At 42.2% G+C, this 27,436-nt stretch overlaps 3 protein-coding genes across 3 annotated transcripts in view; all 3 read left to right on the top strand.

Moving 5' to 3' along the window:
* The window catches only part of LOC144044388 (uncharacterized), a 28,313-nt gene extending 5,938 nt beyond the window's left edge, over nucleotides 1-22,375 (top strand). Inside the window, exons 3-9 of the mRNA XM_077558768.1 lie at nucleotides 10,063-10,188; nucleotides 11,471-11,665; nucleotides 13,895-14,019; nucleotides 15,418-15,522; nucleotides 17,057-17,269; nucleotides 17,340-17,744; nucleotides 20,749-22,375. Coding sequence (XP_077414894.1) covers nucleotides 10,158-10,188; nucleotides 11,471-11,665; nucleotides 13,895-14,019; nucleotides 15,418-15,522; nucleotides 17,057-17,269; nucleotides 17,340-17,744; nucleotides 20,749-21,798 — 2,124 coding nt within the window. The 5' untranslated portion in view covers nucleotides 10,063-10,157 and the 3' untranslated portion in view covers nucleotides 21,799-22,375. The remainder of the gene's footprint in view (nucleotides 1-10,062; nucleotides 10,189-11,470; nucleotides 11,666-13,894; nucleotides 14,020-15,417; nucleotides 15,523-17,056; nucleotides 17,270-17,339; nucleotides 17,745-20,748) is intronic.
* On the top strand, nucleotides 89-9,976 carry LOC144044389 (somatostatin receptor type 5-like). Its single transcript, XM_077558769.1, has 3 exons — nucleotides 89-179; nucleotides 6,788-7,467; nucleotides 8,410-9,976. Exons 2-3 carry the CDS (start codon nucleotides 6,790-6,792, stop codon nucleotides 9,067-9,069), a joined length of 1,338 nt encoding a protein of 445 aa, XP_077414895.1. The 5' UTR covers nucleotides 89-179; nucleotides 6,788-6,789; the 3' UTR covers nucleotides 9,070-9,976.
* Nucleotides 22,376-24,498: 2,123 nt separating the features above from the next.
* Nucleotides 24,499-26,290, top strand: LOC144042760 (uncharacterized). Its single transcript, XM_077555694.1, has 2 exons — nucleotides 24,499-24,744; nucleotides 26,060-26,290. The coding sequence occupies exons 1-2, from the start codon at nucleotides 24,499-24,501 to the stop codon at nucleotides 26,288-26,290; spliced, it is 477 nt and encodes a 158-aa protein (XP_077411820.1).
* The last annotated feature ends 1,146 nt before the right edge of the window (nucleotides 26,291-27,436 follow it).

Below are 27,436 nucleotides of genomic sequence, written 5' to 3'. Positions count from 1 at the left end.
TGACTAGCTGTCTCCTAGTTACAAGTAGAGAAGTGCTCCGTTTCTGCTGCTGCTGCTGATGACGACAATTATGCTGATGGTTCCATTCGCGATGCAATGTGGACTTAAGCTGACCGAATCCGGAGACTGTTCAAGTTTGGAGCTGCCGTCGTGAACACAAGACCAAGAAAAGTCCAAAGGTAAGATGAAATCTTTCTGCTTAGGCCACCAAGTGTATGCAAAGTGTGACGTATATTATTAACAGTTATGAATTATAATATAATATATCAATATGTACAGTGTATGAAACGGTTGAATATGCATAGACGTATATAATAAATAGGTGCAAAATTGCTCATGAAGTCATTAAAAAAATTAAGTGGAAAATTAGAGGTGTATGGAAAAAATCATGAACAGTGGGGGTGTCTATATGGTTGTATGAATTATGTAATATGTACATTAGAATGGACTAAATAGAATAGTAGATCAATACAATACAAAATCTTGTACATACTGTATACTGTGTATGTATGTATGTATATATATATATTTATACACACGCATATAAAGTCTCACAATATGATCAATATCTATATATTGATGATTACATTATTATCAGTGATAACAACAACGATAAACTTTTACAACATGCGAACATCATCGTCATCAGTCAGAAATTTGATGCAGGTTGTATTGTGTGAGTGGTACGCACGTGTTTGTGTGTGCACGTGTTTGCGTGTGTGTGTGTGTGCGCGCAGGTCCTCCCCCAAGCTTTCAAGTCGCGGTGAACTTTAGGATGGACGCCGAACAACCTGCTGACATTTTGTCTCGCAACGTTTGCGCAATAAGCATTTAGCACATGTTAGCATTCATCCAAATCCAATAAAGACCTATTTACGCCTCACCTTGAAAAAAAAATTACCACCGGTGAACCCCAATTTATCACAGTCCGGTGCCCCCTTCACAATTGTTGGATATTCCGCAATATACTGTAGGGTACGTATAAAAAATATTTTTGTAATCAAATCAATTAAAAATGATTGACACTGACTTAAAACACTTCTGAAAGTATTTGTCTGAAGTCACATGACCTGATGTCACACCCTGAAAATAAAATCTGAAAAAGTCTGCAGGTTACTGTATGCTAATCAATTGCGGAGATGTTGCGATAAACAGTTTTTTCTCCCACAATTACAGTTATCCTGATATTTAGGGTGTGTCTAAAACTGCACCCAGTGACACCTGGCATGAGTGGCTCCTCCCCACTTTTTAACTCTGACTGCCAGACGTTTTCAGAAAAGGGATGCCGTCAGTGCCAGCCGATTTAAGCATTTTGACTGATCTTTCAAGGTCCACAGAAAATTTTGTGTTTGGACTACGGAAACACACATACTACCAAATGAAAGATTGAACTCTCATCTTTCATCAGAAAAAAAAGTTTGTTTCTACCTTATTCCGTTTTTCAGTAATCAAGAATAGAAAATGGTTCGTTTCACCCAAATGCTCTGTTTTGAAACAAAAAACGGAGAAATCAAGCTTTTTGTGAAACGATATTATTTCATGCACTCTAGTGAATTTGACACCTTTTTTTTTCCATGAATGCCACAAACACCTAAACAGTGCTTTACTTCTGTAAAACACTACCACCAACAATGAAAAAGTGTTTTTTGATCGCAAAATACGTTTATTTACATTCAACAGTGTAACAATTTGACAAAACAATTTGGCAAACTATTTACAAATGTGTGCAACTGTGGTACTATTTACAATTGTGTGGATGTTTCAAATACAGTTTTTCTTTCTGTAACACTCCCCTGCGTGCAAGTGGACGCAGCAGGATTTGCACAACAGATTAGTTTTACAGCGATGGCCCCTTAGCGTGCAGACGCTACACTTTCTTGCTGGCTTTTTTTCCCGGGGAATAGCAAGTATATACTGCAGTGTGTGTTTGGCCATGTTGCCATCAAGTCTACTCTCAGGATCATGATACGGTGACGTTACGGTGGTGTTACGTCTGGCTTCCTCATGTCCTTCAGTTCCTATACCGGGTGGTTGATCCATCTTATCCGCTCCATTCATGGTGACATCGTAGTCCATAACCAGTGTCTTCTCCGTGATCAGACTGTACACACTCCTCCGATGAATATGCATTGGACTCGGGGCACTCTTCGTCGTCCGATTGAACGTCCGCCTGAGCAAAAGTGCTCGGTTGTGCTCCGCGTTTTCCGGCGTTAGCATCGCTAACCGGTGAGGCTTTATGACGTGATCATAGCCGCCGCGTCAACGCTTCCAACTTCGGCGTCAACCTCGGAGTCACCATCATCATCATCGTCGTCATCAATGTGCTCTTTAGCATTGGTCGATGCTTTTCGTCTTTGAAAAAAATGCTCAAGCGTGAGCTGCTTGCAACCGGTCGCCGTTATGGCTTCCTCAGCCATTGTCCCCTCAACACTCTCGTCTTGTCCAAAGAGAGTAATCACTGCCATCTAGGGGCCAAAAATAGGCATTATACTAACTAGATCTGCTTGATACTTTCAGCACAGCTGGCCAAGGCTTTCCTCCACCAGTTTACAAGAAAAAAAAAAAACTTGGTGAACGTCTTTGGCGCTCCTCCGTAGGATTTTACTAAACGTTATTTAACGTTTTTGGCAGTCAAAGAGTTAATAGAACTTTGTTGGCATCAGTAGTTATTACTTTATGCATTTGTGACATGCAGATAGCTAGCTAGCTATGTCGACATCCTCATAATGTGTCTTCTCTTCAGATAGTCCTCTGTTATGGCTGAATTAGAGTGCCTTGTTATCGGCTGTGAGTGCATACACGTCACAGAGAGAAAGCAAAAGAGACTTTAATGAACAACAGCACTTTGACAAATATACTTTGTAAATGTTTGTTTACATTTGTAGTCCTTCCTTTGACAGGTGACCAAAAAACACATGAGGCATGTTTCGTTAGATTAATTACCCAAAAATGTAATTGGTGGTGTCCTTGTTTTCAGAAAGTCAGCTAATTCAGGATATAAATATTATTTGTTCATTCTTTGGAAGTTTTCAATGACTTGAAAATAATCAACGGACTACTACACTTTGTGTTTTCGTCTTTGCTTTATTTTCTTTGTGTTTTGCCTTTGGCGAGAAGGCGCCGACATTTATTAATGATTGATGACTTTGATATCCGAGGCCCCGCTGGCCCGTTTCCACGGCCACCAACCCTGATGAGCGAAAACGCTAAACCGATGTAGACACTTGAAGATATTAAAAAAACAACAGTGTAGCGTTTTTTTGTTACACACGCACACACACAATGACAATAATGATCAAATGTATTCAACATTTTTAATCTATCTTTTTTTCTGCCTGGCTTATTGCTATGTGAGTATGCAGTAACAATACATGTCGAAAAATGATCACCACAAAATCCGGTGATATAGTGAAAATTATGCAATATAAAATTAGATATGCACGATTTAAAAAGAGTGACGTGTGAACCGATTATTATTAATTTTTTTTATCACTATCCTTTTGTTTTTCAAATTCACATGGTTTTTGAGCATGTTTCCTATATTATACAAAAAGATAACTGTTTCATTTTAGTGTAGTTTTTGTTTGTTTTGTTATATATTGAGTATTTGGTGTGATGATTTGGTGGCGAATGAGGACCCACGTGCAAGGAAACAGGCAAAATCAGGCAGGAGTGTAGGGAAGACCGAACAAAACGATTTATTACCAAAAACAAAACATATAGCAAGGGTACTGGGGTGAGAGCCTATAAAATAAAATCAAAAGTCCTAATGAAAATCAAAAGTAACAAAGAAACACGAGAGATCACCACACTGATAAGACAACGAGAACCACCTGGACAAGACACCTGTGGCTGAGCGAGCTGATTGGATGACACATAACCTAACGAGAGACAAAGGACACAAGGAAACAAACAAAACTTTAACTGACCAAAACCAAAAATCAACAAAAATGTTTTCGTGACATTTGGTCGGTCACAATAGATATTGTGGAATAATATGATGACTGACTGTTCAGCCTTCCTTCTTCCATACAGCCTTGCAGTAATAAAAGTTAATGCTTGAAAATAATTGGCAAAAGATGAAAACTAATGACATTTTTAAGTTGTTGCTTTTAATTAGCATTTAAAAGCATTTCAGTTTTTTTTTTTTTTTTTTTAAATATTTTCTTTCATTTTAGTTATTTCATTCGTTTTTATTAAAGGGGGTTAGTCGACCCAAACAATTTCTTTACCATGTTATATGCGGCCCCCACTAGTCTAAACACAGCATTCTCATTAATAATGCATTTGTGGAATATGAGTTAAGCAGCAAAATTTCCGTTGACTGAAAATGGCATCACAGTTGGTCAGGGTTCAGGGTACAACCAATCACGACCCAGCTTCAGAAAACATCCAAGCTGCAATTGCATGGACTAAGTTTCCTCATGCTGCATTTGAGGAAGGTGGGAAGTCAGACATATCCCATTTGGATTCTCCCAGTTCCGACTTTAAAGTGTTCCAGGCAAATGTAAACAACAAAGATGGCTGATTCCGATAAATTGGTTGTTCTTCTGGTTAACACAGTCAGTCGAAACCACAACAGGTTATGTACACTCTAAAAATGGATTGGTTTAAAAAATAAAATAAAATAAATACCCATCTAGTAGGTTAAGTTCATATTGGCTTGATTAACCAATAGATTGGTCAGACATTGACCATTACGGGTGGTTACGGGCATACCAATTTATTTGGTTTCCCAAACAACCAATAAAATTGGTTACAATAGAAACTAAGTCGAGATGGATCACTTGAAAATATATTTATTGTAGCAATTTAATGTATTCAAAATTATTATAAGTGATTACAATATATTATATTATATTATATATTATAAATAATCTAGTGTTTAAAAAAGGAAACGTGTATCTAGATCAGTGGTGGGCAAACTCGGTCCTCGATGGCCAGAGTCCTGCAGGTTTGGAGGTTTCCCTGCTGCAACGCTGATTCCAATCAACAGGATCGTTATCAGGCTTATGCAGAGCGTGCTGATGAGCTGATCATATATCAGCTGTGTTGGAAAAGAAAAACATCCAAAATCTGCAGGACTCCGGCCCTCGAGGACGTAGTGTGCCCACCCTTGGTCTAGATAGATCCCTAGGTGTGACCAGCTCAGTGGCCTCGTGGTGTCTACACAATAACAAATTGACTGTAGAATTTACAAGAATTAACTGGGGAAAAAAAGTTGCCAGCTAATTCTTCTAAAATCTCAGTACTTAACTGTATTTTTTTTTTTGACAAGTATTTACTGTAAATACATTTCAGTTACTTACTGTATTTACGTTTACAGCAATTCAATGTAATCTAGTTTACAACCGTTTATTGTATTCTACGTAATTTACAGGAATTTACTGGTAACTTTAGTAAATATACACAAATACAGTATGTCGTTGTAAAAACCAACTATCCATTTTCTTTACCGCTTATTCCTCAAAAGGGTCACTGGAGCCTATCCCAGCTGGCGGGGTACACCCTGAACTGGTTGCCAGCCAATCGCAGGGCACACAGAGATGAACAACTATCCACATTCACAGTCACACCTACAGTAGAGGGACAACTTAAAGTGCTCAATTAACCGGCCATGCATGTCTTTGGAATGTGGGAGGAGACATGAGCACCCGGAGAAAACCCACACAGGCACGAGGAGAACATACAAACTCCACCCAGGAAGGCTGAAGCCCGGACCGGATCTCACGCCCTCAGTACTGGGAGGCGGATGTGCTAACCAGTCGCCCACCGTGCCGCCCTTGTTGTAAAATCAATCTGCGTTCTGCAGCCAACTGCATAAATGAATGTTAGCTGTAATATTGCCTGTTTATCGGAGAAATGCGATGTGAAGACAATGCAGATTGCCCTCGCGCAAAAAAAAATTATTGTCCTTGCTCCGGTGACAATACAGGGTCCACTATTTGCTTCTTCTCTTATAGCATAGGTGTCAAACTCCGGTCCTGGAGGGCTGGAGTCCTGCAGGTTTTGGATGTTTCCGTTCTCCAACACAGCTGATAAATGATCAGCTCATCAGCACGCTCTGCAGAAGAATGATAACGATCCTGCTGATTGGAATCAGCTTGTGTTGGAAGAGGGAAACCTCCAAAACCTGCAGGACTACGGCCCTCCAGGACCGGAGTTTGACACCTATGTTTTATAGCGATACCCGCCAAAATCCAACAATCTTTACAGTACTTACCTGTAATCCACATATGCCAAAACATAGTTGCTATAAAATTTACAGTATTTTACCGCTAATTATATAGCAAATTACTGCACTTTGTTTTACCCATAATGCGTTGCAGTATACAGTTAAATACTGCAAAATTAAAAAAATAAGAAAATGCTGTAATTTTTTTACTGTAGATTTTGGAGAAATGTGTTACAGTGTACCCTGAGACTGGGAGGTTGTGGGTTCAATCCCTGGCCGGGTCATTCCAAAGACTATAAAAATGGGACCCATTTGCCTCCCTGCTTGACACTCAGCATTATGGGTTAGAATTGGGGGGTTTGATCACCAAATGATTCCCGAGCGTGGCCCCTGCTGTTGCTCACAGTTACCTCAGGGAATGGGTCAAATGCGGAGAAAGAGTTTTGCCCGGTGTGACAATCAGTGGTAGCCTACTTTTGTCAGCCTCTAGCACAGATGAACCAATATCTTAGCCAATTTGTATTGGTTGGCCTAATCACCAATATTTATTAGTTGAAAACACCTACCATTTTAGAGTGGTTGTTTTAACTGTAGCAAGCTGCCGTTTTCCAGACATGGAGGCGGCGGTGGAGAACGCCAGCGCCTCGTTCCAGGATCTTTCTCTCCTCCTACTGAACGTCACCAACGCAACGGCGCCTGATGACGGGTCAGACTCCGACGTGGGGGGCGTCTTGATGCCACTCATCTACGTAATTGTATGCGTGATCGGCCTGGGTGGAAACACGCTGGTCATCCACATCGTGCTACATCACTCCAAGATGGCGTCTGTGACCAACATGTACATCCTTAACCTGGCCATCGCCGACGAGCTCTTCATGTTGGGCCTTCCCTTCCTGGCCGTGCAGAACTCCCTGCAGGCGTGGCCGTTTGGCTCGTTCATGTGCCGCCTGGTGATGACGGTGGACTCTATCAACCAGTTCACCAGCATCTTCTGCCTGACCGTCATGAGCGTGGACCGCTACCTGGCGGTGGGCCACCCCGTTCGCTCGGCCCGCTGGCGGCGCCCCCGCATTGCCAAAGCGGTCAACGGCACCGTGTGGGCGTTGTCCTTCTTGGTGGTCCTGCCCGTGGTGGTGTTCGCCAACATCCAGAAGACAGGCGGCACCTGCAACATTATGTGGCCGGCCCCCGCCAAGGTGTGGAGGGCGGCGTTCATCATCTACACGTCCACGGTGGGCTTCCTGTGCCCGCTGCTCATCATTTGCCTCTGCTACCTGCTCATCGTCTTCAAGGTTACGTCTACAATACTTCGAGGGCTTTATTTGCATGAGTCGTGGTCAGAATCTGTCCGTTAGCGGCTAACCTCATTAAATCTAAAATGAGCTGCTGGCGATTTAAAAATGTCCGTGGATCTTATCTATCAATCGCTGTGATTAAAATGGAAATCTACCTTTAAACATTTCTTGACAATGAGATGTTATATGTGACCTTACAAGTCTAAACATGACATTGTGATTAATATTACATTTGTAGAATTTGAGTTAGCCATTTTTATCCATCTCAGGGGGCGGCCATTTTGCCACTTGCTGTCGACTGAAGATGACATCAGAGTTAACCAGGGCTAATGCTGCATTCGAGGAAGGTCGGAAGTCGGACTTTTCCGACTTTAAACCAGGAAATGTGTACAGGAACGCCCCCTTTAACTCGGAAATCCCACTTGCAAACGGGGGGGGGGAGGACCCCGACTTCACCGAACTACTGAACCGTATGGAATGCTTATGAAATAAGATAAAAACAATCAATCAAGCAAAATTGCGAGAAGGCAAGTTTTGTGGAGGTCAAAATTAGTTTTGAGGACCCGAATAAAAAAACAATTTATCACGAGCCGCCATTTTGGTTGTTTACTTTCGCCTCGAACGCTTTCAGGTAGGACTGGGAAAAACCCAACTCAGATCCATCCGACTTCCAACCATCCTCAATTTCAGCATAAGGCAACAACTAATCAGAGCTCACCTGTATTCTGAAGCTGTGCTGTGATTCGTTGTTACCTTGCAACATTGATGTAGTCTTCAGTCTGCAGCAAGAGGCAAAATGGCCGCCTCCTGAGATGGATAAAAACTGGATTTTGCTGCTTAACGAAATATTAAACCAAATAACATATTTAGACTATTGGGGCTGCATAGAACTTTTTTTTTAAATTGGGGGTTTGACTGTACTATCATTCTTATTTGAAGGTACGCAGCTCGGCCAAGAAGGTCCACGCAGCCTCGGCTAAGCGTCGCAAGTCGGAGCGCAAGGTGACACGCATGGTGGTGATCGTGGTGGCCGTCTTCGTCTTGTGCTGGTTGCCCTTCTACGCGCTTAACATCCTCAATCTTCTGGTGGCGCTGCCACCCGAGTACCAGGGCCTGTACTACTTCGTAGTGGTGCTGGGCTACGCCAACAGCTGCGCCAACCCCGTTGTCTACGGCTTCATGTCGGAAAACTTCAAGAGGGGCTTCCGCAAAGCCCTCTGCCGCGCCAACCGCAAGGTGGAGGACCACCATGTCGTCCAGGTCCAGTCAGCACAGGAGAGCAGTAAGCGGGCACTGGTGCCCCGGGAGAGCCTGAGGCGGGGATTCCGCGAGGACGACGACGTCTCGGAAATGACGCAAGTCTTGAGAATCGGCCAAAACGGATGCCCGGCGCAGACTCTGGAGCCTTTGCTGGCACTCCATGAGGCCGAGGAGCAGAATCCCCAGGGACAAATGCCGGACCCCGGCAATAGGGACCTCGAGACCTGCGAGACGTCTCTAGCGTCACCTTTGCTTGGAAACAAAGCTAACGGGAGCGCAAAAACAAAGCCTGATGACAACGTGGAGCACAGCACCTCTTTGGAAATGATCGACTTGTAGTATGAAGACAGTGTGGCGCTGCCATTACCTGGCGACTAGTCCAGTTAATCTAATCTATAAGTGAACTGACATTGGCTGGCAACCAGTCCATCGTTTGTCTGAAAGGGTCCTGAGATTGACAATCAGTGGTACTTGTACTGTGTAGATTGTTTGTCTACATGAAACATGACCGTTCAATTGTTTGTCTGTTTGTACCTTAGGACTGGCTGGCGACTAGTTCATAGTGTAGCCCTGCTTTTTGCCCCAAAGGTTCAGGTGAAAATCCATCCATCCATTTTCTTGACCGCTTTTCCTCACTAGGGTCGCGGGGGGCGCTGGAGCCTATCCCAGCTGGCTTCGGGCAGTAGGCGGGGTACACCCTGAACTGGTTGCCAGCCAATCGCAGGGCACACAGAGACTAACAACCATACTCACAATCACACCTATGGACAATTTGGAGTGTTCAATTAACCTGCCATGCATGTCTTTGGAATGTGGGAGGAAACCGGAATACCCGGTGAAACCCACGCAAGCACGGGGAGAACATGCAAACTCCACCCAGGAAGGCCGAAGCCCGGACTCGATCTCACGTCGGTTCAGGTGAAAATTCACCTGAAAATTCTATTTAAGTACAGTACCACAGGCTACTTGTATTTGGTTACTTCCCATTGCTGCTTGACAAACGTGGCTTTAAACATCATGTTTACATTCAAGGACACATGAAAAGTATTTGTAAAAGATTTTGCCCTTTTGTGTGCCCTCCGAGTGGTGTCGTAAATGTGTTTCAAATCCTTCAGGTGTTAGTCGTGATGGTGGGCCTCACTGTGACTCATCCGTTTTGTGGCTGTGAGTCACTTTGTGACAATATGCACTCTCACGCGCTAATTAATTATTACTGTTTAGTGTGTGCGCGCACGTGTTGGGTATTGTGATGGAACCTCTTGATTATGCTGCAGTCCCATCAATTGCCACTCATGAACTGAAGTGTTGATTAAACTTCTGGAACCTTCCCAGAAACTGAAATTGCTTCTGCTAATTCATCCCAGCTGCACTGGATGCACTTTGCTGTGTTTTGGAATGTTTGTTGATACAGAGAGGCCAGCCGATAGATGGACAGATGGCTGCAGACAAGACAAGAAGGTAGGTAGATAGGTAGGTAGGTTGCAAGGTTGGGAGGGTTACTTTTAAAATGTATTCCGTTACATTTACAAGTTACCTGCTAAAAAATGTAGTTAGTAAGGTAATCCAAGTACCATAATATTAAAGTAATGTAACTTTATTACTTTGGATTACTCCAATACCGAATATGCTCATGAAGATAAAATAAAAATAAATATCACCACCATATATATTCTATACAATGTGCCCTTGCTATTTGCGGGTGATAGGGCCCCGGCCAGCCTACAAATAGCAAAAATCCTTGTGTAATTAAAAAGCATGTAGGCGATTGATTGATCGATTAAATGCCATACCTCACAGTTTAGACAGATAGATAGATACAGTCATCCAATAAGGATGACGATGCGTGACATCAACTGCAAAAAGAACTTTCATCCCAGTCACAAGTTTAGCTGTGGATGTGTAGTGTATGATGTTTAAATAGTGAATTGGTGAGGGGAAGATTTGTTTGGAAGGTGTAACTCACATTATGGTTGTAGGCTAGCGGGCTAGCTAGCAAGAAGCTACAGCGCTTGGCATTCTGCTGGTCTCTCAGCTCAAACTTTCGCTCAGGGGTGCACGTGCTCTCTCTCTCTCTCATACTCTCTCTCACTCTCATTTCGTAGAAACTGTAATCCCTTGTTTGTTGTTCGTACAAACAGAAAAGGCACAACAGGTTGCCATGTTGTGCAAGTCATTTTCAAATGCAACGGGCTTAGAATCATTTTGACAAATGAGGAAAAATACATTCAAATAAACGGCTCCATGACATGAAATCCACTTTAAGTAGCAAAATTATGGCTGGAGGCGGAAGTCGCTACCACAATCGTTTTCCCATGAGCACTCAGATTAAGGTAAAACATTGTGAAATTAATGATAATAATAATATTGCTAATACAATTGAAAAGTTATACGTAACAGTTTTTTTTTAAATTACATGAATTATTTACAGTAATTAAATTGCCCATTATAATTATTTAATACCATAGATGAATGAATAAATTTTGCTTCACCAGTTAATATACAGTACTAGTGAATCAGTCTATGCGGCGCCAAAAGTAATCTAGAACATTTGTAGTAACTGCAAACATGGGCGCGTAGTTCCACGGATGCCCTACAGGGGAAGCACCGTAACACTCAGTAAGCAGCACGTTGCTCTGCAGCAGACGAAAAAGAGCACACAGGAAGTGACTATTCCTGTTAACAATCAATATTTGGGCGTCTTGTCAGCCTCGAAAGCAGCCCTTTTCATAATCTTTTTCAGCGGGGCCCACCGTCCGAGTGTCCCCCGGCGTCATGTCCAGCTTCCAGCGGCTCCAAGCGACCGTCAACGAGCGTCTGCGCGCAGCCGCCGAGGAGATCTTTCAGGCGTTCAAAGGCACCATCGTCGGCCTGGAGGACGAGCTGCTGCGCTCCAGGCTGGAGCTCGAGCGCCATCAAAGGCTCAAACAACACAAAGGTTCGTTTCGCTTCTGACGTCGTTTCAAACTCCGAGCCATCAAACTCTTGGAAATGTCTTTTAACGACTCCCCCGACAACTTCATTGGAACATCTTTAGTTTGCACTTCTGCTTCCCGGACGAAAGAGGGCGCAAGAGAGTCGTGTACATCGCGAGGCCAGGTAGACTCAATATAGTCGTGATGTGATGAAACAGTAGTGATGTTACGCTCGAAGCAGTTGTGGCGAGCGCTCACAGCAGAAGTATCACAATCGGTCGTCCCGATGTCTCGCTGAATCTTGGGGAACATCTAGTGACGTCACGCTCGAAGCAGACGCTCGAAGCAGACGCTCGGCAGGTGTCGAGCGCTCGCGGCAATAAGTGTCTCGATACGTTGTTTCGATGCCGTGCTTCATTCGGTGGAAATTCACGTGACCGCGGGGCGAAGTTTTGGGTGGGGTCGAGTCTGTCAATTTGATTTCGAGTCAAATTCCCAATGTTTCTTGGTGGCAAGATTGAGAGGAGGATAGCTTTTGCGCGCATTGAAGTCACTAAGAATGAGGAGGGGTGCATTAAAAAAAAACAATGAGTAATATTTACATGGGGGGGAGAAACTAGGTAAGTGTTTTCACTCCAAAATTAAGTAAATTTTCCAAGTAGTGTTCAGAGTACATCTTTTCAGTTTGTTTGTTTTTTTTCAATGAAAAAAAAAAAACTACTAGGGTTGAGGCACGAACCCACAACCTTCAGGTTGGGTGACAGCCCGGCTAGGAGCTGAGCCACGCCACTGCAGCTGTGTTGCTGGTGTCAGGTGGAATCCTCCTAGCTTCAAGACCTTTTTTGCTCCGTTTAGTCACACCAGAAATACATTAGCCTGTAATAAACAACACGACTAATATGGCACACATGATAGTGTCTGCCTACCAAGCAGAAGGTCATGAGTTCGCTCCTCAACAGTTTAGTAACTTTTTTAATCCTCTAATAAACTGGGAAAATGTACCCAAAACTCTCCTTGTAAAATTTATATGATAAAAAAAGTTTAGTAGGTTTTTTTTTCAAGTAAATATCACCCCCCTCCTTTCTTTTTTTTCAATGGAGGTGAAGTTAGATTATTACACAATAGATTAATTTGCAATTGCACATATTGTAGACATTCATTCACACACTATATACACTGAATTATAATATAAATCAAATCTCCGAAAGTATATTCTCCAAAGCTGGAGAGGTCGTAGGAACCGACTAGAACCAAATGCTGCAGATTTTTTTTTTTTTTCGTGAAACACCAAAATCCCCGTCCCAGTGTCACAAGAATTTTATTCAAATACCATCGTCAATTTTCTGTTGCACAAGCATTTCACTTTTTCATTTAAAACGGACACAAGAGTGTCTTATTTCTTATTGACATTTTGCCCTTTTGCTGAATGTAAATGAAATATATTTTTGTCCAGCAGATGTCACCACACTAATTCGTGGCAAATGCTTCATAGCGCTGAACCATTTCGACACATATTGATTCCCTGCTTTAGAAAGCTTCGGTTTCTCCATCACTATGAAACAGGGGCTGTGTCCGAATGTCCACCCGACTCCCTATTAAGGCGTCGCGCCATCTTGTAGGGGTGTCCGAATGTCCAGGCAGTGAAAATGTAGGGCACTCAAAATTACCCACTCTGAAAAGTAGTGAACATCGATGCTCACTCAACTGAGTTGATATAGACCGCAATGCATTGCGAGTATGAAAAAATGAATGATGCGTGAGAATAAAAGTGATACGTTTACTAGATGCTACGGAAATAGTTAATTTGTTTCAGTTGAAAGTCGACAAAGGAAATAAAAAAGTTTTTAAAACATTTGTATTCGTAATAAATAGTCTGAGATTTATTGGCAGTTGTGTCATGATAAGTACGGTGGTCACGGGTCTGGATGGAGAAGTGGTACCTTCACTTGCCTTCAGTGCAGGTGGCATGGGTTCGCTTCCCCACCCGGGAGACCATGTTTGTGCATGTTTGAGTGCGTGCGTGGAACAAGAAAAAACTATATATAAAAAAGAAAGTTAGAAATAGTTATGCCATTTAATTTCCAATAATAAAATACACCCAATGTGTCCAGTAAAGTATGCATGTTGTATTCCACATTGGAGTTTAAATTAACAAAATGTAGATGTCACATTTCTGTAATGAGTGCCAATTGAGAGGTATAAATGTGGTTGACAATATAACAAAATGAGTGTTCCTGTGTGTTGCGGTGAAGATGCAGCGCAGCCGTCTGTGTCCATCCAGCCTGAACTTCTGCAACTGCAGGACGAGACTGAGGGCGAGCCATCTGATCGCGACTGGAAAGCGCCGCTCGAGCAGGATCCCACCGCCAGCGAGCGGGTAAGCCCAGGCCAGCCCAGCCAAATATTTCTACTAGTGGACGCAGTTAAATATGTCATGTACTAGTATGCTTTTTGTCCTCACTAGGAAACAAAGCAACACACTTGTACAATGACTACATGTTATTAGTGAAGCCTAACTGTGCTCCAGTTGGGTTTCTAGTACTAATAGTCAGGGATGCACCGAATTTTCGGCCGCCAAAAATACCTATTTTTGGCAATCGGTTGAAATAAAATGAAAGCCCAAAGAATATGGCCGAAATTGGAAGTTGTGGTGAGCCAAAAAGACGCTGCAAGCAAGCGTCTGTTTGAATTAAATGCCAAACACGGGGGTGAGTGTCCGCCTCTGCGCGCACCGGAGAAGGAAAGGAGCGTCTCTTGGTAAACAACTGTACAGCATTTTAACAGGTCGGTTAAACAGATGCTACAGGTGAGCCACTCTTTCTCCTGCGCCTTCTTTTTTTTTTTCTTCCACTTTTTCACTGGCGTTCAGTGGCCCTGCTATATACTTTAGCTAATGCTAGCACTGTTACTATCAACAGTTTGAAACAAGTAGTAAACACTTACCACTCTCTCCGGGTGACTACACACCTATGCTGTGTGTGACTTTGCAGTCTGTTCCCTGGTGCGAAGAAATTGATTGATTTATTTTTAAACGTTGGTCAGGTTGGTGAATACGTGACTGTGGATTTGAGGTGCGCCGCGCCGTGTCCCGCTCCAAATACAAATGCGTCATCCGCACCGCCTGTGCGAACTACTGTACATTGACTATAAAGTGCAATCACACCGCCAGAAAATGCTCACCCCGCGTTTGGTGTTTAATGTATCTTTAGCCAACATATCTGTGGTCTGGACATATTTCAATTTATATTATGCTTTTTTAAAATGCCAGTGCTAAATAAATATTTTATAATAATATTATCCTTTTAGTTAATTATAATAAAATGCAATGATAGTAAAAAAATAGGCATATTTTTTTTCGGCGTTTCAGTTTTCGGCCCAAATTTTTTATTTCGGTGCATCCCTACTAAAAGTGATGTTATGAAATTCTGCGTGATAACATCTAGCACTTTACTAGTAGTACTACTAGCGTGCAGGTTGACAACTAATGCACAGTTTTGCCTTAATAATAACAAGCGCCCAGAAATTTAGCGACTTTTTTTAGCAAAAGTTTTTCTTTTTTTTTCTATTTGGAGTAATTTTGAGCTCTTTTAAAAGCACTATTATTATTATTATTAAAGACATTCAGCTGAGCTCATTATAGTTCCATGGCACCAATATACCACGATCTGGCGAAAAAGCCCTCCACTGTGTTTTTATGCTAAGTAAAGCAACGTTGAGCACTGTATAAATGATGACATCATATTTCTTCTTCCTCTTGTCGTGCATGGGTGAGAAGCCGTTCACCTGCGGAGAGTGCGGAACAGCCTTCAAATGTCAACGCAACTTCACGAGGCACATGCGCACGCACGCCGCCAGAGAGAAACCTAACGATGCCTGCCAGGTTTGTATGGAAAAGGTCCAAGTGCTAGTGCACTCTTTGCCCCCACTAGTAAAAAAGTTCAGTGCACTAGTTGAATGACCGTACATAATTAAACCTTACGACTAAACGACTGCACTGCACTTCTAAAACTACCATCCCCAACTAGTAGATGCATAGCAAAAGGTCCAGCGAGAATTCCTACTAGTCCTTATATTTCTTTACAGAAATGTCATTTGACATGGTTGGCCATTCTACTATATAGATCTCATTCATTGCGTTTATTCTCATGATTGTTTACATTGAAGATTCTCAATGAAGGCATCAAAAGTAAAAATCAACACATGTGGAGTTAATGTACTTCACAAAGACAAAAGGTGAAATAAGTGAAAACCTGTTTGAGATTGCAGTTTCTTCAAAATAGCCACCCTTTGCTCTGATTACTGCTTTGCACACTCTTGGCATTCGCACCTCTGGGAACTCCTTCATTACTATACTGTTGGCAAACTATTGCAGGTGACTCCTCTTGAGGGAATGCCAAGAGTGTGCAAAAAAAAAAATCATCAGAGCAAAGAGGGACTATTTTAAAGAAACTAGAATATAAAACATGTCTTCATTTATCGCACCTTTTTTTTTAAAAGTACATAACTCCACGTGTTCTTTTATAGTTTTGATGCCTTCAGTGAGAATCTCCAATGTAAATAGTCATGAAAATAAAGAAAATGCATTGCATGAGAATGTGTGTCCAAACTTTTGGCCTGTACTGTATATGAATAAAATGCAAGTTTTACAAAAAAAAAAAAGAATCATGTGAGTAAAGTAGTGGTTCTATTGGGAAAATAATCCTCAAATTTACAGGATAGTATCTGAGAATTAAGTGGAAATACTGCAAGAAATATAAAAAGAAAATCAATGCTAAAAAAAAAAAAGAAAACTATGAAGTTATAATAATATTACATGGCAAACATTTCTAACTCATTAAAATACTGTAAAAAAAAATATATATATATATAGTCTAAGCTAAAGTTTAAGAAATTGACAGAAATAAAGTAACATTTTATGAGAACGAAAACATTTTAAATCCAGAACGATAAAGTTGTAATATTACAAGAAAAGTTTTTTTTTGGGATAAGTTTAATTATGACAAAAAAGAGAATTTTACAAGAATTAAGTTATAATATTATGACGAAAAAACGTTTTATAATTATGTTTGCCACTGTAACATTATGCAGATTATAAATCAGCACTGTGCCTAAATATAGGAACATTTTACAAAGAATGCAAGAAAACGAATAATGATTAATTCAAAATGTATTATACATAAAAGTAAAAAAAAAAAAAAACACAAGTTAAAAGTTTTATACTAAACACTTACTTCTTCAAGATAAAATGCAAATGAACTGTGCTCAGTGACCCTTTCGTGTACCACTAGAGGGAGCACGAGTACCACGAGTGTTACTCGTACCACACTTCTAGAATCCGTGTACAAGTGTACAGACGGTTGAGTTCATGTTGAGGATGTGGCCCAAATGGTCAAGCAACAGGATGTTGATTCCAGAGCGTGAAAGGAGACGATGGGCTGAGCGGCTTAGGGGAGAAGCCGGCGGCCGTGCTGTGCGACGACGGCGATGATGATGACGACGATGATGATGATGATGGTGAGGTGGCGCGCGAAGAGGAAGTGATTTGTGATGGTGATGATGACGACATCGGAGATGATGACTGGGTCCCCCAAGCACAGAAACCATCTTCACCAAACACACCAGACCAGGTAAGGGGGGGTGGGGGAGTCTTGACTTTTTATTATTATTATTATTTATTGTATTTTTTGACTTGTGAAGGACAGCGATGAGTGGCAGCCCAGCGATAGCGACAAACGGAAAAAGAAAACGTTGCGGAAGGCCAAGCTGTCCTTCAGCTGCAAAGTTTGCGGGAAGAGTTTCCACGCCCTCATCTCGCTGGCCAATCACAGCGAGGCGCACCCCAAGGACGTGTGCGGCGTCTGCGGCGAGCGCTTCGACTCGGAGGAAAGCTTCGAACGTCACGTCAAGACTCACATGAAGGGCCACGTGTGCCACGTGTGCGGCAAATGCTTCGGCACGGCCAACGCGCTGGAGATGCACGCGCGTGTGCACACGGGCGAGAAGCCGTTCGAGTGCGCCGAGTGCCGAAAGGCCTTCAACTGTCAGCACAACCTGACCCGGCACATGCGCCGGCACACGGGAGAGAAACCCTACGCCTGCCACGTACGTAGCAACAGTTAGTCCCTAATTGTTGAGGAAATGTTCATTTTAAAATTGTCCAAATCGTGTTACAACTTAATATAGCACAAACGTTTTACTAGTGTGAACGAGTTGTTCAACCAGTGCACTAGGAAAAAAGCAAAGTGTGAGGTGCAACAATTGATTAATTGAGCGCCAATTGATTACCACAGTAATCAACTTTTTTTCTTTTTTTTCTTTTGCTTATTGATAAATTGTTTAGAGACCTTGCTTAAATACCACGCCGTATTATGGCCACGTATAAATATATAATTTTTTAGAGGGCGGGGGCAATATTCAGAGAAAAAAACCCTACAATTTGCCACTTAATAAGTTTTTTTCTCGCAAATTAGCGACCTTATAAAGTGCCAAATTAGCCACTTTATGTAGTGGCAGATTTGCGACCAAAAAACTCAAACATTTACGAGAAACACACGTCGCGTACTACTCAACTGTTTATGTGCCAATACTTTTCGGTCGACTTTCCAAATAAGGAGATAGTAATTGCTTTAGCAGAGATTAACCATATGATGTTAAGCATTCGTTCTTTGAAGCGTTGTGTACGGCCACTGGCCAGCGACAAAGACGCCTCACTTTGCGGAGGTCCACACCCGGATGATCAAGCGTTTAAGTTAATTTGTTAAAATGTGTATTATACATTTATGTTTCCAGAATTATTATTTACAGGTTCATACATTTATTATTATTTTTTTGTACAAGTATCTATTGATGTGTCGAATCTGCTGCTCTCCGTCATTCACTAGCGTTTACCTTAAGAATGCTAGCATCTGATTGGTTAGTGTTAGTCAGCTGATAGGGGATCAGGAAGTGCTGTCGCTCTGGCTGCGGTGAATGACGAGTAAAGTTTAAATTTAAAAATGAATCCGTCTCCATCCTGACTTTTCATTGTATAAACAGTGTCCCATTAACCACCAACGAATCCTCACATGATGAGACTTTAGCTACGCTACGTGTATTTCTCGCAAGTTTTTGAGTTTTTTTCTCGCAAATGTACCACTTTATAAACTCGCAAATATGCAAGTTTTTTTCTCTCTGAATATTGCCCCTGCCCTCTATAAAAATATATTTATACCTGGCCCTAATACGCCGTCGTACTTAAAGGAGACCTGAAATGAAAATTTTGGGAGGTTTTTGGTCATAATAAGCGTTAAGTCCCCACAGTTGAGTAAAACAACCCATGTTTCCCTTGTCTATGGGAGTGTGTCAACACAGCTCAAACAGCTCTCTCAAATGGGCCGTTTCAGCAGATCGGTTTTATACGTCACTAACCCCACCTTTCTCAGTTTTATGCGTCACTAGCTCAGCACGAACTCCACCCTCACAATTTTGAACCCCTCCCCCCACCTTCATTATAATACTCGCCGAAGCTGGTCGGCAGCGGACCTGGACGAGAGATCAGGGAATGGCTGGTTTCTGCTCGCTGGCTCAGGGAAGCCGCTCGGCAGCGAGGCGAGCCCCTCGGCTCGAAGCCGCCGGCCGCAGAGGCCTCTCGCAACGGTCCCCCGAGAGAGAGCGGGGACTGGCTGGTCCCACCGGCGCCGCGGGGTCGGCCTTGCTGCCTAGCAGCTTCTGCAAGCCGGCCGTCTCCGTGGAAGGAGCGCTGTGTGGGAAACAGCAACCGAGTTTGCCGAGACAGGCGAGACAGAGAATAATATTGTAATGGCATTTTGTACATAAAGTTGACATTTGGTGATCATCTATTGAAACTGAAGAGCAAAAAAGCATGTTGCCTAAGACAGTGTGGAATTATCCTGCCAAATATCGGAATCAACTTAATTATTTTCATTATCATAGTTTTAAAATCCTTTATTTTTGTCTTTGCACTGAACGGTCTGCACTTTTGTTTCGTTGCACTAGTTGTAATGTCAATAATCTGAATCTGAATCTAGACCGAAGCAGGTGGGGCAGGAGAGCCTTGGCCACGCCCAACTCATTTTGTAAACCGAAGCGCTTAGAATCAGGCGAGCCTTGGCCACGCCTACCAAAATCCGTCCCTTTGAAACTGGGCTCACAGAAGACCATCTTGTGGAGCCTGTATTTGTACTCGGGCTGGGAATCTTTGACTGTCTCACGATTCAATTCCGATTTTTGGGTCTACGATTCGATTCAGAATCAATTATCGATTCAGAACGATTTTAGATTCAAAATTATTTGGTTGAGTGATTTCTGCTTCAATTTATAGATATGCAAAGAATTGTCATGATCTACTCCAGTCTGACTCGCTAATGCTAATTAGCGTGCTACTCGTGGCACTTTATCACTCAAAAGAACAACTATACAAAACGCTTCAGGAATGTATACAGAGAAGCATCTTAACATCCTACACTGCAAAAAAAACAACTTTTATTGGAATAGCTTGATCATGACTTTTTGCTTCTATGTGGCTACAACTTAACAGTGTATCAGAACAAGCGGAACCACACTGCCCCTAAGTGGCCAAATTGTGTACAACATGAACAGTGCTCCCAATAAAGGCACACACAAACAAGGGCAAAATAGTATAAAATAATTGAAATAAAATCGATTTTGGGACATTTGAAATCGATTCTGAATCATACTACTGTAAATGAGAATCGCGTTTCTTATGAGAATCGATTTTTTGGGCACACCCCTAATTTGTACAATAAGGCAGAATTTCACAAGAAAAAGCATTGATACAGTATTAGGGCATCCAGAGGATGGATGATGTTGTCGCTGCAAAGCTCATGTTAGGACACCTTTACCAGAATATTGTCCAAATCCTCAGATTTCAGCCCCCAACAGTAAATTATCTCAGATTTCTGTAGTCCTTCATGAAAGTAGGCTCATTATCAAAACAACACCTCTGTTTTTATTTTTGGGCAAAAATGTTGATTGCTGTTTGACCATCCATGTTTTAGTAAATTTCCTGTATTTAATTAAAGGGATAGGATGAAAAATGAATCATTAATCAGCGAATCAATTAATCCTTAATTGCGTCTTTCCACAGATATGCGGCCAGCAATTTAGCGACCACTCCACCAGGAAGCGCCACCTGCTGGTCCACGAGATGGTGACGGATGGAGAGGCAAACGATGAGCAAGCGAGCGCCAAGGAGTCGAAGGGTCACGTGGTGTGCGTGGTGTGCGGCAAAGGCTTCCGCTCCGTCATTGCTCTGGTCAACCACGCCGCGGTCAACCACGCCACAGATGACTACGGCGACTGCGGCGTGTGCGGCGCCCGCACCGACGACCTGGCGGCGCACCTGCGGACGCACGACAGCGGCAAAGCGTGCCACGTCTGCGGCAAGCGTTTCGACGGCGCCCGCGACCTGGACATGCACGTGCGCGTGCACACGGGCGAGAAGCCCTTCGTGTGCAGCCAGTGCGGCAGAGCCTTCAACTGGGAGCACAACATGCGGCGGCACATGCGCACGCACACGGGCGAGCGGCCGTTCCCCTGCGACCATTGCGGGAAGCTCTTCAACGACGACTCGGCCAGGATGCGCCACCTGCTCACGCACCAGGAGAAGGAAACGCCGGCCGGCCGGCGCGCACCCCCCAAGAGGAGCCGCGTCATCTGCGTGGTGTGCGGTCGCATGTTCCACTCGCTGATCGCGCTGGTCAACCACTCGGCCGGCCACCAGACGGACTGCGGCGTGTGCGGCGCTCACGCCGACGCCTGGGACCAGATGAAGGCCCACCTGGCCACGCACAGTAACGGCAAAGTGTGCGAGGTGTGCGGCAAGTGCTTCGACGGCCGCCGCGACCTGGAGACGCACATGCGCGTGCACACTGGCGAGAAGCCCTTCCAATGTAGCGTGTGCGGGAAGGCCTTCAACTGTCAGCACAACATGACGCGCCACATGCGCACGCACACGGGCGAGAAGCCGTACGCCTGCGGCGTGTGCGACCGGCGCTTCAGCGACCGCTCGTCTCTCAGCAAGCACAACGACGTGCACACGGGCGAAAAGGCGCACGGGTGCGAGTTGTGCGGGAAGACTTTCTTCCGCAAGGCCAACCTTCGACAGCACATGAAGTGCCACGGGGCGGAACGTTGACGACGACCTCCCGCATTTTGACATGCTGTCTGGGGTTTTGGGGGGGCACGACCAATTTTGATTATTTTCAGGATGATTCCCATATTTGGCAGGATAGAATTCCCATAACCGATTATTGGTTGATTGGAATAAAGATACATTGTGACTAAAATGAGGCCATTTGTAAATAAGGTCCCTAAACTCTTAGAATAAATATGTAACTTTCAATCACCATTTTTGACATCATTTTGTTTTACAATACTTTGACATTTAGTATTTAACTTTTCCAACACAAACAACAATCTGCCTCTTTTGTTTAATTTTATTTTATATATAAAGTTTTGTTTTGTTTTTAACCTTTTTTAGTGGAGCGGATTTGTTTGTATTGATAGCAGAACTTGGCCCGGAGTGCTGCGCTCTACTGTACTCTTATTGTCTAGCAAATTCAAGTTAGTCCAACAGACAACAAGCTGCATCTCCTTGTTGACATCACAAATCACTACACCTTGGAAAAAAGAAAAACAGCAGTTACCAAAGAGAATTTGTGTGAATGTTGTACTACAATTAGTCAACTGCTTTTAATAAACTTTTACTCAGAGTTTGTGTTGTGTTTGGCTCTCGTTTTTTTTTTGTTTTTTTTTTTTAAATACGAACTGACAAACAATGTGACGAATCCAGCAATTCAAGTCAAAATTTCATTCAGCTCTGTGAAATAACACTCTCCTCTCATTGAAAAGCATTGGCCTTTAGATCGTTGTAATTTCATTTATGAGGATTATTTTGATTTCAAACTGTGATGAAATTTCCTTTGACTACAACAACAATCTGCTCGGTTTGTATGCTAGTCACAGGCGTGCACAGTTTGTTTTCACCGTGTAAGGTGTGTTGCATTGCGGCAATATCAGAAATGTTCGGAATTGTCAATAGACTCTTCTTTCTTGGTCCCAATCAATGACATACATACAGCAAAGCTATAAGTGTTTTTTTATTTTATAAAAAGTTTGAAAATAATAGCTGACTTGTTTTTATGGTAGGACTGCAGTCCTTACAGAGCTTTAGTCAAAGTATCCAGGTCAGTACACCGACATTATTTCTAATTTCTCCTTTAATTGCTGTCAAAATGTTAGTGATTGTTAGCTTAAATGTTATACTAAAGCTACGTTATTTATGGTTGTTATATATTAATGAATTATTTTGGATAGTCACTATTTGTGCCACAGCAGTCAATATCGGACCCGTCTGAACACATTTGACAGATTTTCACGTCATCTTTTCAAGTTGAAGTCGTCTGTTTACATGCATAAACTATTTAAATTCGATATTCATGGTTTGGCGAGGCCCAACTTCACCGAAATGAACGTCTTTTATCCGACACTCGTTGAGTGGTTGTGTCGCGTTTGTGGTCCAGACTCATTTCGGGGGCTTTCCTTCTTGTGTGTGTAAGCGCACGCACGCACACGTCGACGAGCACGTGGACGCGCGTAAAGAACGTAGAAACCGAACGCGTAATAAGCAATAATAGCAACAGCACACATAAAAAATAAACATACAAACTCCTGCATTGTTTATCAGCTGCTTACTATGGTAAATTTCTCACATTTATGTTTGTGTCATTTCAGATTTGTGAGTGCTGATGGATAGACTAGAAGATACATTGATAAATAGAAAAGTCCCTCTCTAATTTGAATTACTGGTATGTATGAATTACAGTATCGTAGAATGTATTAGATACTTAATGATTTTGATGAAAGGTTTCATATGTGTGGACTGTGGATACAACTGTGGTGCAACAACTCCTGAGTTTGTTATCTAGAATAAAAAATACATTAGAACAAACATGAAATCATATGAAAACGACACTAAACAAGACGGAATTTATAAAGCAGCAGCAGATTAGCAGAATCAGGAATGTTTTAAACGGTAAAAAAATATGAAAGTGCAGAAGCTCCAAGAGTTCTTTCTCATGGAAACTATTTCTATATATGTTTTGATTTGATTTGATTTGTTTTTACAAGAACTAAATGTTAAGTTACTTCTAAGGTACTAAGTAGCTTAGACTAGTTGTTTTTTTTTGGGGGGGGGGGCATACTTATAGGGATGAGAAAGTACTGATACCGGGTATCTGTATTGGGCTGATACCCAGCCTTATTTAAAGTATCGGTACTTGCGACCGCGGCTAATACAAAAATGATGTATTCGGATATATCGGTCTTATGGCTTAAAAATTATCTGGCATTGTTTTTGTTTTGTTTGTTTTTGTTGTTGTTGTTTTTTTTTGGGGGGGGGGGGTTGGGGGAGTATTGTTATGTATCAAAAGTACTAGTGGTATTAATCCTTGGTATCGTATCGGTGACTACTCAAGAATTAGTAGTCTGAGGAAAAAGTGAGAGCAACATCCCTTCTTATTTACTTAATCGAGTAATCATTTAGTAACTGTAACTAATTGAATCATATTACCAGTAGTCTAAAGTAACAGTACACTTGAGTACAATTTGTGGCTACTCTACCCACCTCTGGTTACAGTATATTGTTTTTGGACCAATAAAGTGAAATTGGATAATTTGCTATTGCACATGAGTGGTTAGGAATCCCTGCGGTTATTTAGCAGTAGCATGATAGCATGCAGCACTTTATGCTAGGTTAGGTCAACTAAAGGTCACATCACGTGTAGTTTTGCGTTTCATGCAGTGATGCGGCGCTCAAGCGAGGAAGAGGAGGAGGATGCAATACGATTGGGCCGAAGATGACTTTGAACTTCCACAGGGGGTGGACCCCCTGGGGGGCGCGGTACCCGAGGACGGCCGGCGCTACGTCATGTACCACGGCACCACCCGGCAGAGCGCCGACCTCATCGTGTTGTCGGGATTCCGCCAGTCGACGGACGGTATGCTGGGCTGTGGCGTCTACCTCAGCCGCGACCTGCAGAAGGCCAAGCGCTACCCGCTCCACCATCCCGACGCTGAGAAGGTTTTAGCCTTTTGAAATCATTAACTCATTTGCTCCCAAAAACTTATAAACACGTTCTATTATAAATATTGCCATGGTCCCAAAAACATACTTATACGTTTATGCTAGAGCATACAGAAGGTTTTGATGCAGCCTCTGAACTGAAGAGAACGATTAAGGCAAAGGTATTTGTTACAAAAACGGCCAGCAGGTGACAGCAGAGTATAAGAGATCAACCAGGGCCATGTTGCAACAAGCTGTTTCCCCCACTGTTTTGTGAATAATGATGAAACTTAGCTGTATTCTAATCCTAATTGCTACAAAACGAAAACAGTTAGACATGTACATTTTTTTTCTGATGAAAGAAGAGACTCTAATCTTTCTTTTGTAGGTTAAATGTTTTTATAGCAATAGAACACAATATTCTGTGGGCCTTGCAAAATCAGTCAAAATCCAGTGAAACACCCAGGAGCGAAGGGGGTTGCTTCAGTGAAAATGGCTGCGAGTGAATGAGTTAAAAGACCAATTTTAAAAGTACAGTTGTTCTTAGATATAACAATGTTCACTTTTTGCGGTTTCACTGATTTTTTAATCGTACATATCTAATTTCATATTGCTTTTTTTTTTTTGCTGCGTCATACAAAAGCGTATTGATGTCCCACCAGAAATAAAGTTCACTATCATTAACTCATTTACTGCCATAAATTATTTTCTTTTTTTAAAGATTATTAAAAATTAAAGGCAAGAGGTGATAAAAATTTTTTAATTATAATTAATCGCATTATTTCACTAGTTAACTCACGATTAATCACAAATTTTACATCTGTTCTGAATGTACAATAAAAAAATTCTAGGTTTTCATACTCTTGTTAACAAAAGTGGGAAAAAATGTTAAACTAATAGAAATAGTTCAAATGAATTTTTGACGTTTATAGGCATCAATTGCAGTAAATGAATACAAAAAGAAAAAGGAAAGATTATTAAAAATTCAGGGCGTCAGGCAATTAAAGTTTTTAATCGTAATTAATCGCATGAATTCACTAGTTAACTTGCGATTAATCACAAATTGTTGTTGTTCTAAATGCAAATAAATTCATATTCACAGGATTGAGCTGAAAAACATGCTTATTCAAAGTTCAATTGCATTTTTGATGTCAGGCCAGAGCAATGAAATACTGTGTAGTGGACCCCGGATTATCTCGGATTCACCTGTTCTTTTGAGGAGGAAGGACCAATCGATCCCCTCTGATTCATGAAATCCTACTTGGATTTCTTGCTAATTTCCCCCTATTTTGTTCTTTGTGTTGGTTTTTGGTGCATGATGAATGGTTGTAAGGTGGTGCTGAAGGTGGCGGTGGACGTGGGCCGCGTGATCGCCATCAACTACCAGGGTCACCCGCGGCAGAAGACGTGGCACGACGTGCGCTTCGGCCCTGTCTTCGACACCGCCTGGGTGCCCCCGCACTGCGGGATGGTGCCCAGCGGGCTGGAGGAAGACTGCGTGTGGGACCCCCGGCGGATCGCCATCCTCGACACCATCGCGCCCACGCCGCGCGTCTACGTTTAAAGGTTGCCAGCAATCACAATGCTCATCGATACAGTTAACCCCCCCAAAAATCTTGACAATAATACGTTCTATGCAGCACCACTAGTCTAAAGACGATATTCTGGTTAATATTTCGTGAGTGGAATATGAGTTAAGCAGCAAAATCCAGCAGTTTTTATCAATACCAGATGGCGGCCATTTTGTTACTGGCTGTCGAGTGAAAATAACATCACACTAAAGAAACACAGCTCAGCTTGGTGAGCTGTGATTTCCTGAGCAACTGTGATGTCATCTTCAGTCAACAGCAAGTGGCAAAATGGCCGCCACCTGTGATGGATTTTGTTTCATAACTCATATTCCACAAATATAATATTAATCAGAATGTTATGTTTAGACTAGTGAGGTCGCATATAAGATATTATTGTCAAGAAATATTTACGGTTGACTTTAACTCATTCACTGCCATTGACGGCTATAGATGTCAAAAATTCATTTGGACTATTTCTATTAGTTTAACATTTTTTTTCATTTGATCAATTTTTTAAAGAATTGTAAATTTAGAACAGATATAAAATTTATGATGAATCGTGAGTTAACTAGTGAAGTCATGTGATTAGTTACAATTAAAAATTTGAATCGTAATTAATTGCATGACTTCAATAGTTGACTCACGATTAATCACAAATTTCACATCTGTTGTAAATGTACAACATTTTTTTCTTCTAGGTTTTCATAAAAAATGAAATGAAATGAAAACAATGTTAAATAGAAATAGTTCACATTAATTTTTGATGTCTATAGTCGTCAATGGCAGTGAATGAGTTAAGCAGAAGTAGGACTGATACTAAAAAAAAGTGACTAGTAAAAGTAGTGTGATTCAATGTCTTAAGCAAACCCAAAGTGCAGCTTTGCTAACATTGCTACCAGAATCTGTTTTTTTTAGCTTAGATGGGGAATTTTTGAAGGCCAGAAGCTGGAGCTTTTTCACCTTTTCAAATTTTAAGCTATCACCACCACCGTCTTGGAGTTGACGACATCGAACATCCATCAATTTTCTTGCGAGAACAGCAACCTAAAGAGGGAAACCCAGACTTGCCTCTCCCCAGCCACTTCATCCAGTTCTTCCGGTGGGGATCCGGAGGCATTTCCAGGCCAGCGTGTCTTGGG

Source organism: Vanacampus margaritifer, chromosome 2, assembly GCF_051991255.1.
Source record: "Vanacampus margaritifer isolate UIUO_Vmar chromosome 2, RoL_Vmar_1.0, whole genome shotgun sequence".
Taxonomy (NCBI): Eukaryota; Metazoa; Chordata; class Actinopteri; order Syngnathiformes; family Syngnathidae; genus Vanacampus; species Vanacampus margaritifer.
Note: the sequence above shows the minus strand (reverse complement) of the source record. Positions and strands in the feature narration are given on the sequence as shown.

What these genes read in the sequence shown, in the direction of transcription:
- LOC144044389 (XM_077558769.1), top strand. Translation starts at nt 6,790, where the DNA reads ATGGAGGCGGCGGTGGAGAACGCCAGCGCCTCGTTCCAGGATCTTTCT. An exon ending in ACCTGCTCATCGTCTTCAAG is followed by an intron (nt 7,468 to 8,409) that starts GTTACGTCTACA and finishes TCTTATTTGAAG; the next exon opens with GTACGCAGCTCGGCCAAGAA.
- LOC144042760 (XM_077555694.1), top strand. Translation starts at nt 24,499, where the DNA reads ATGCAATACGATTGGGCCGAAGATGACTTTGAACTTCCACAGGGGGTG. An exon ending in ACCATCCCGACGCTGAGAAG is followed by an intron (nt 24,745 to 26,059) that starts GTTTTAGCCTTT and finishes AATGGTTGTAAG; the next exon opens with GTGGTGCTGAAGGTGGCGGT.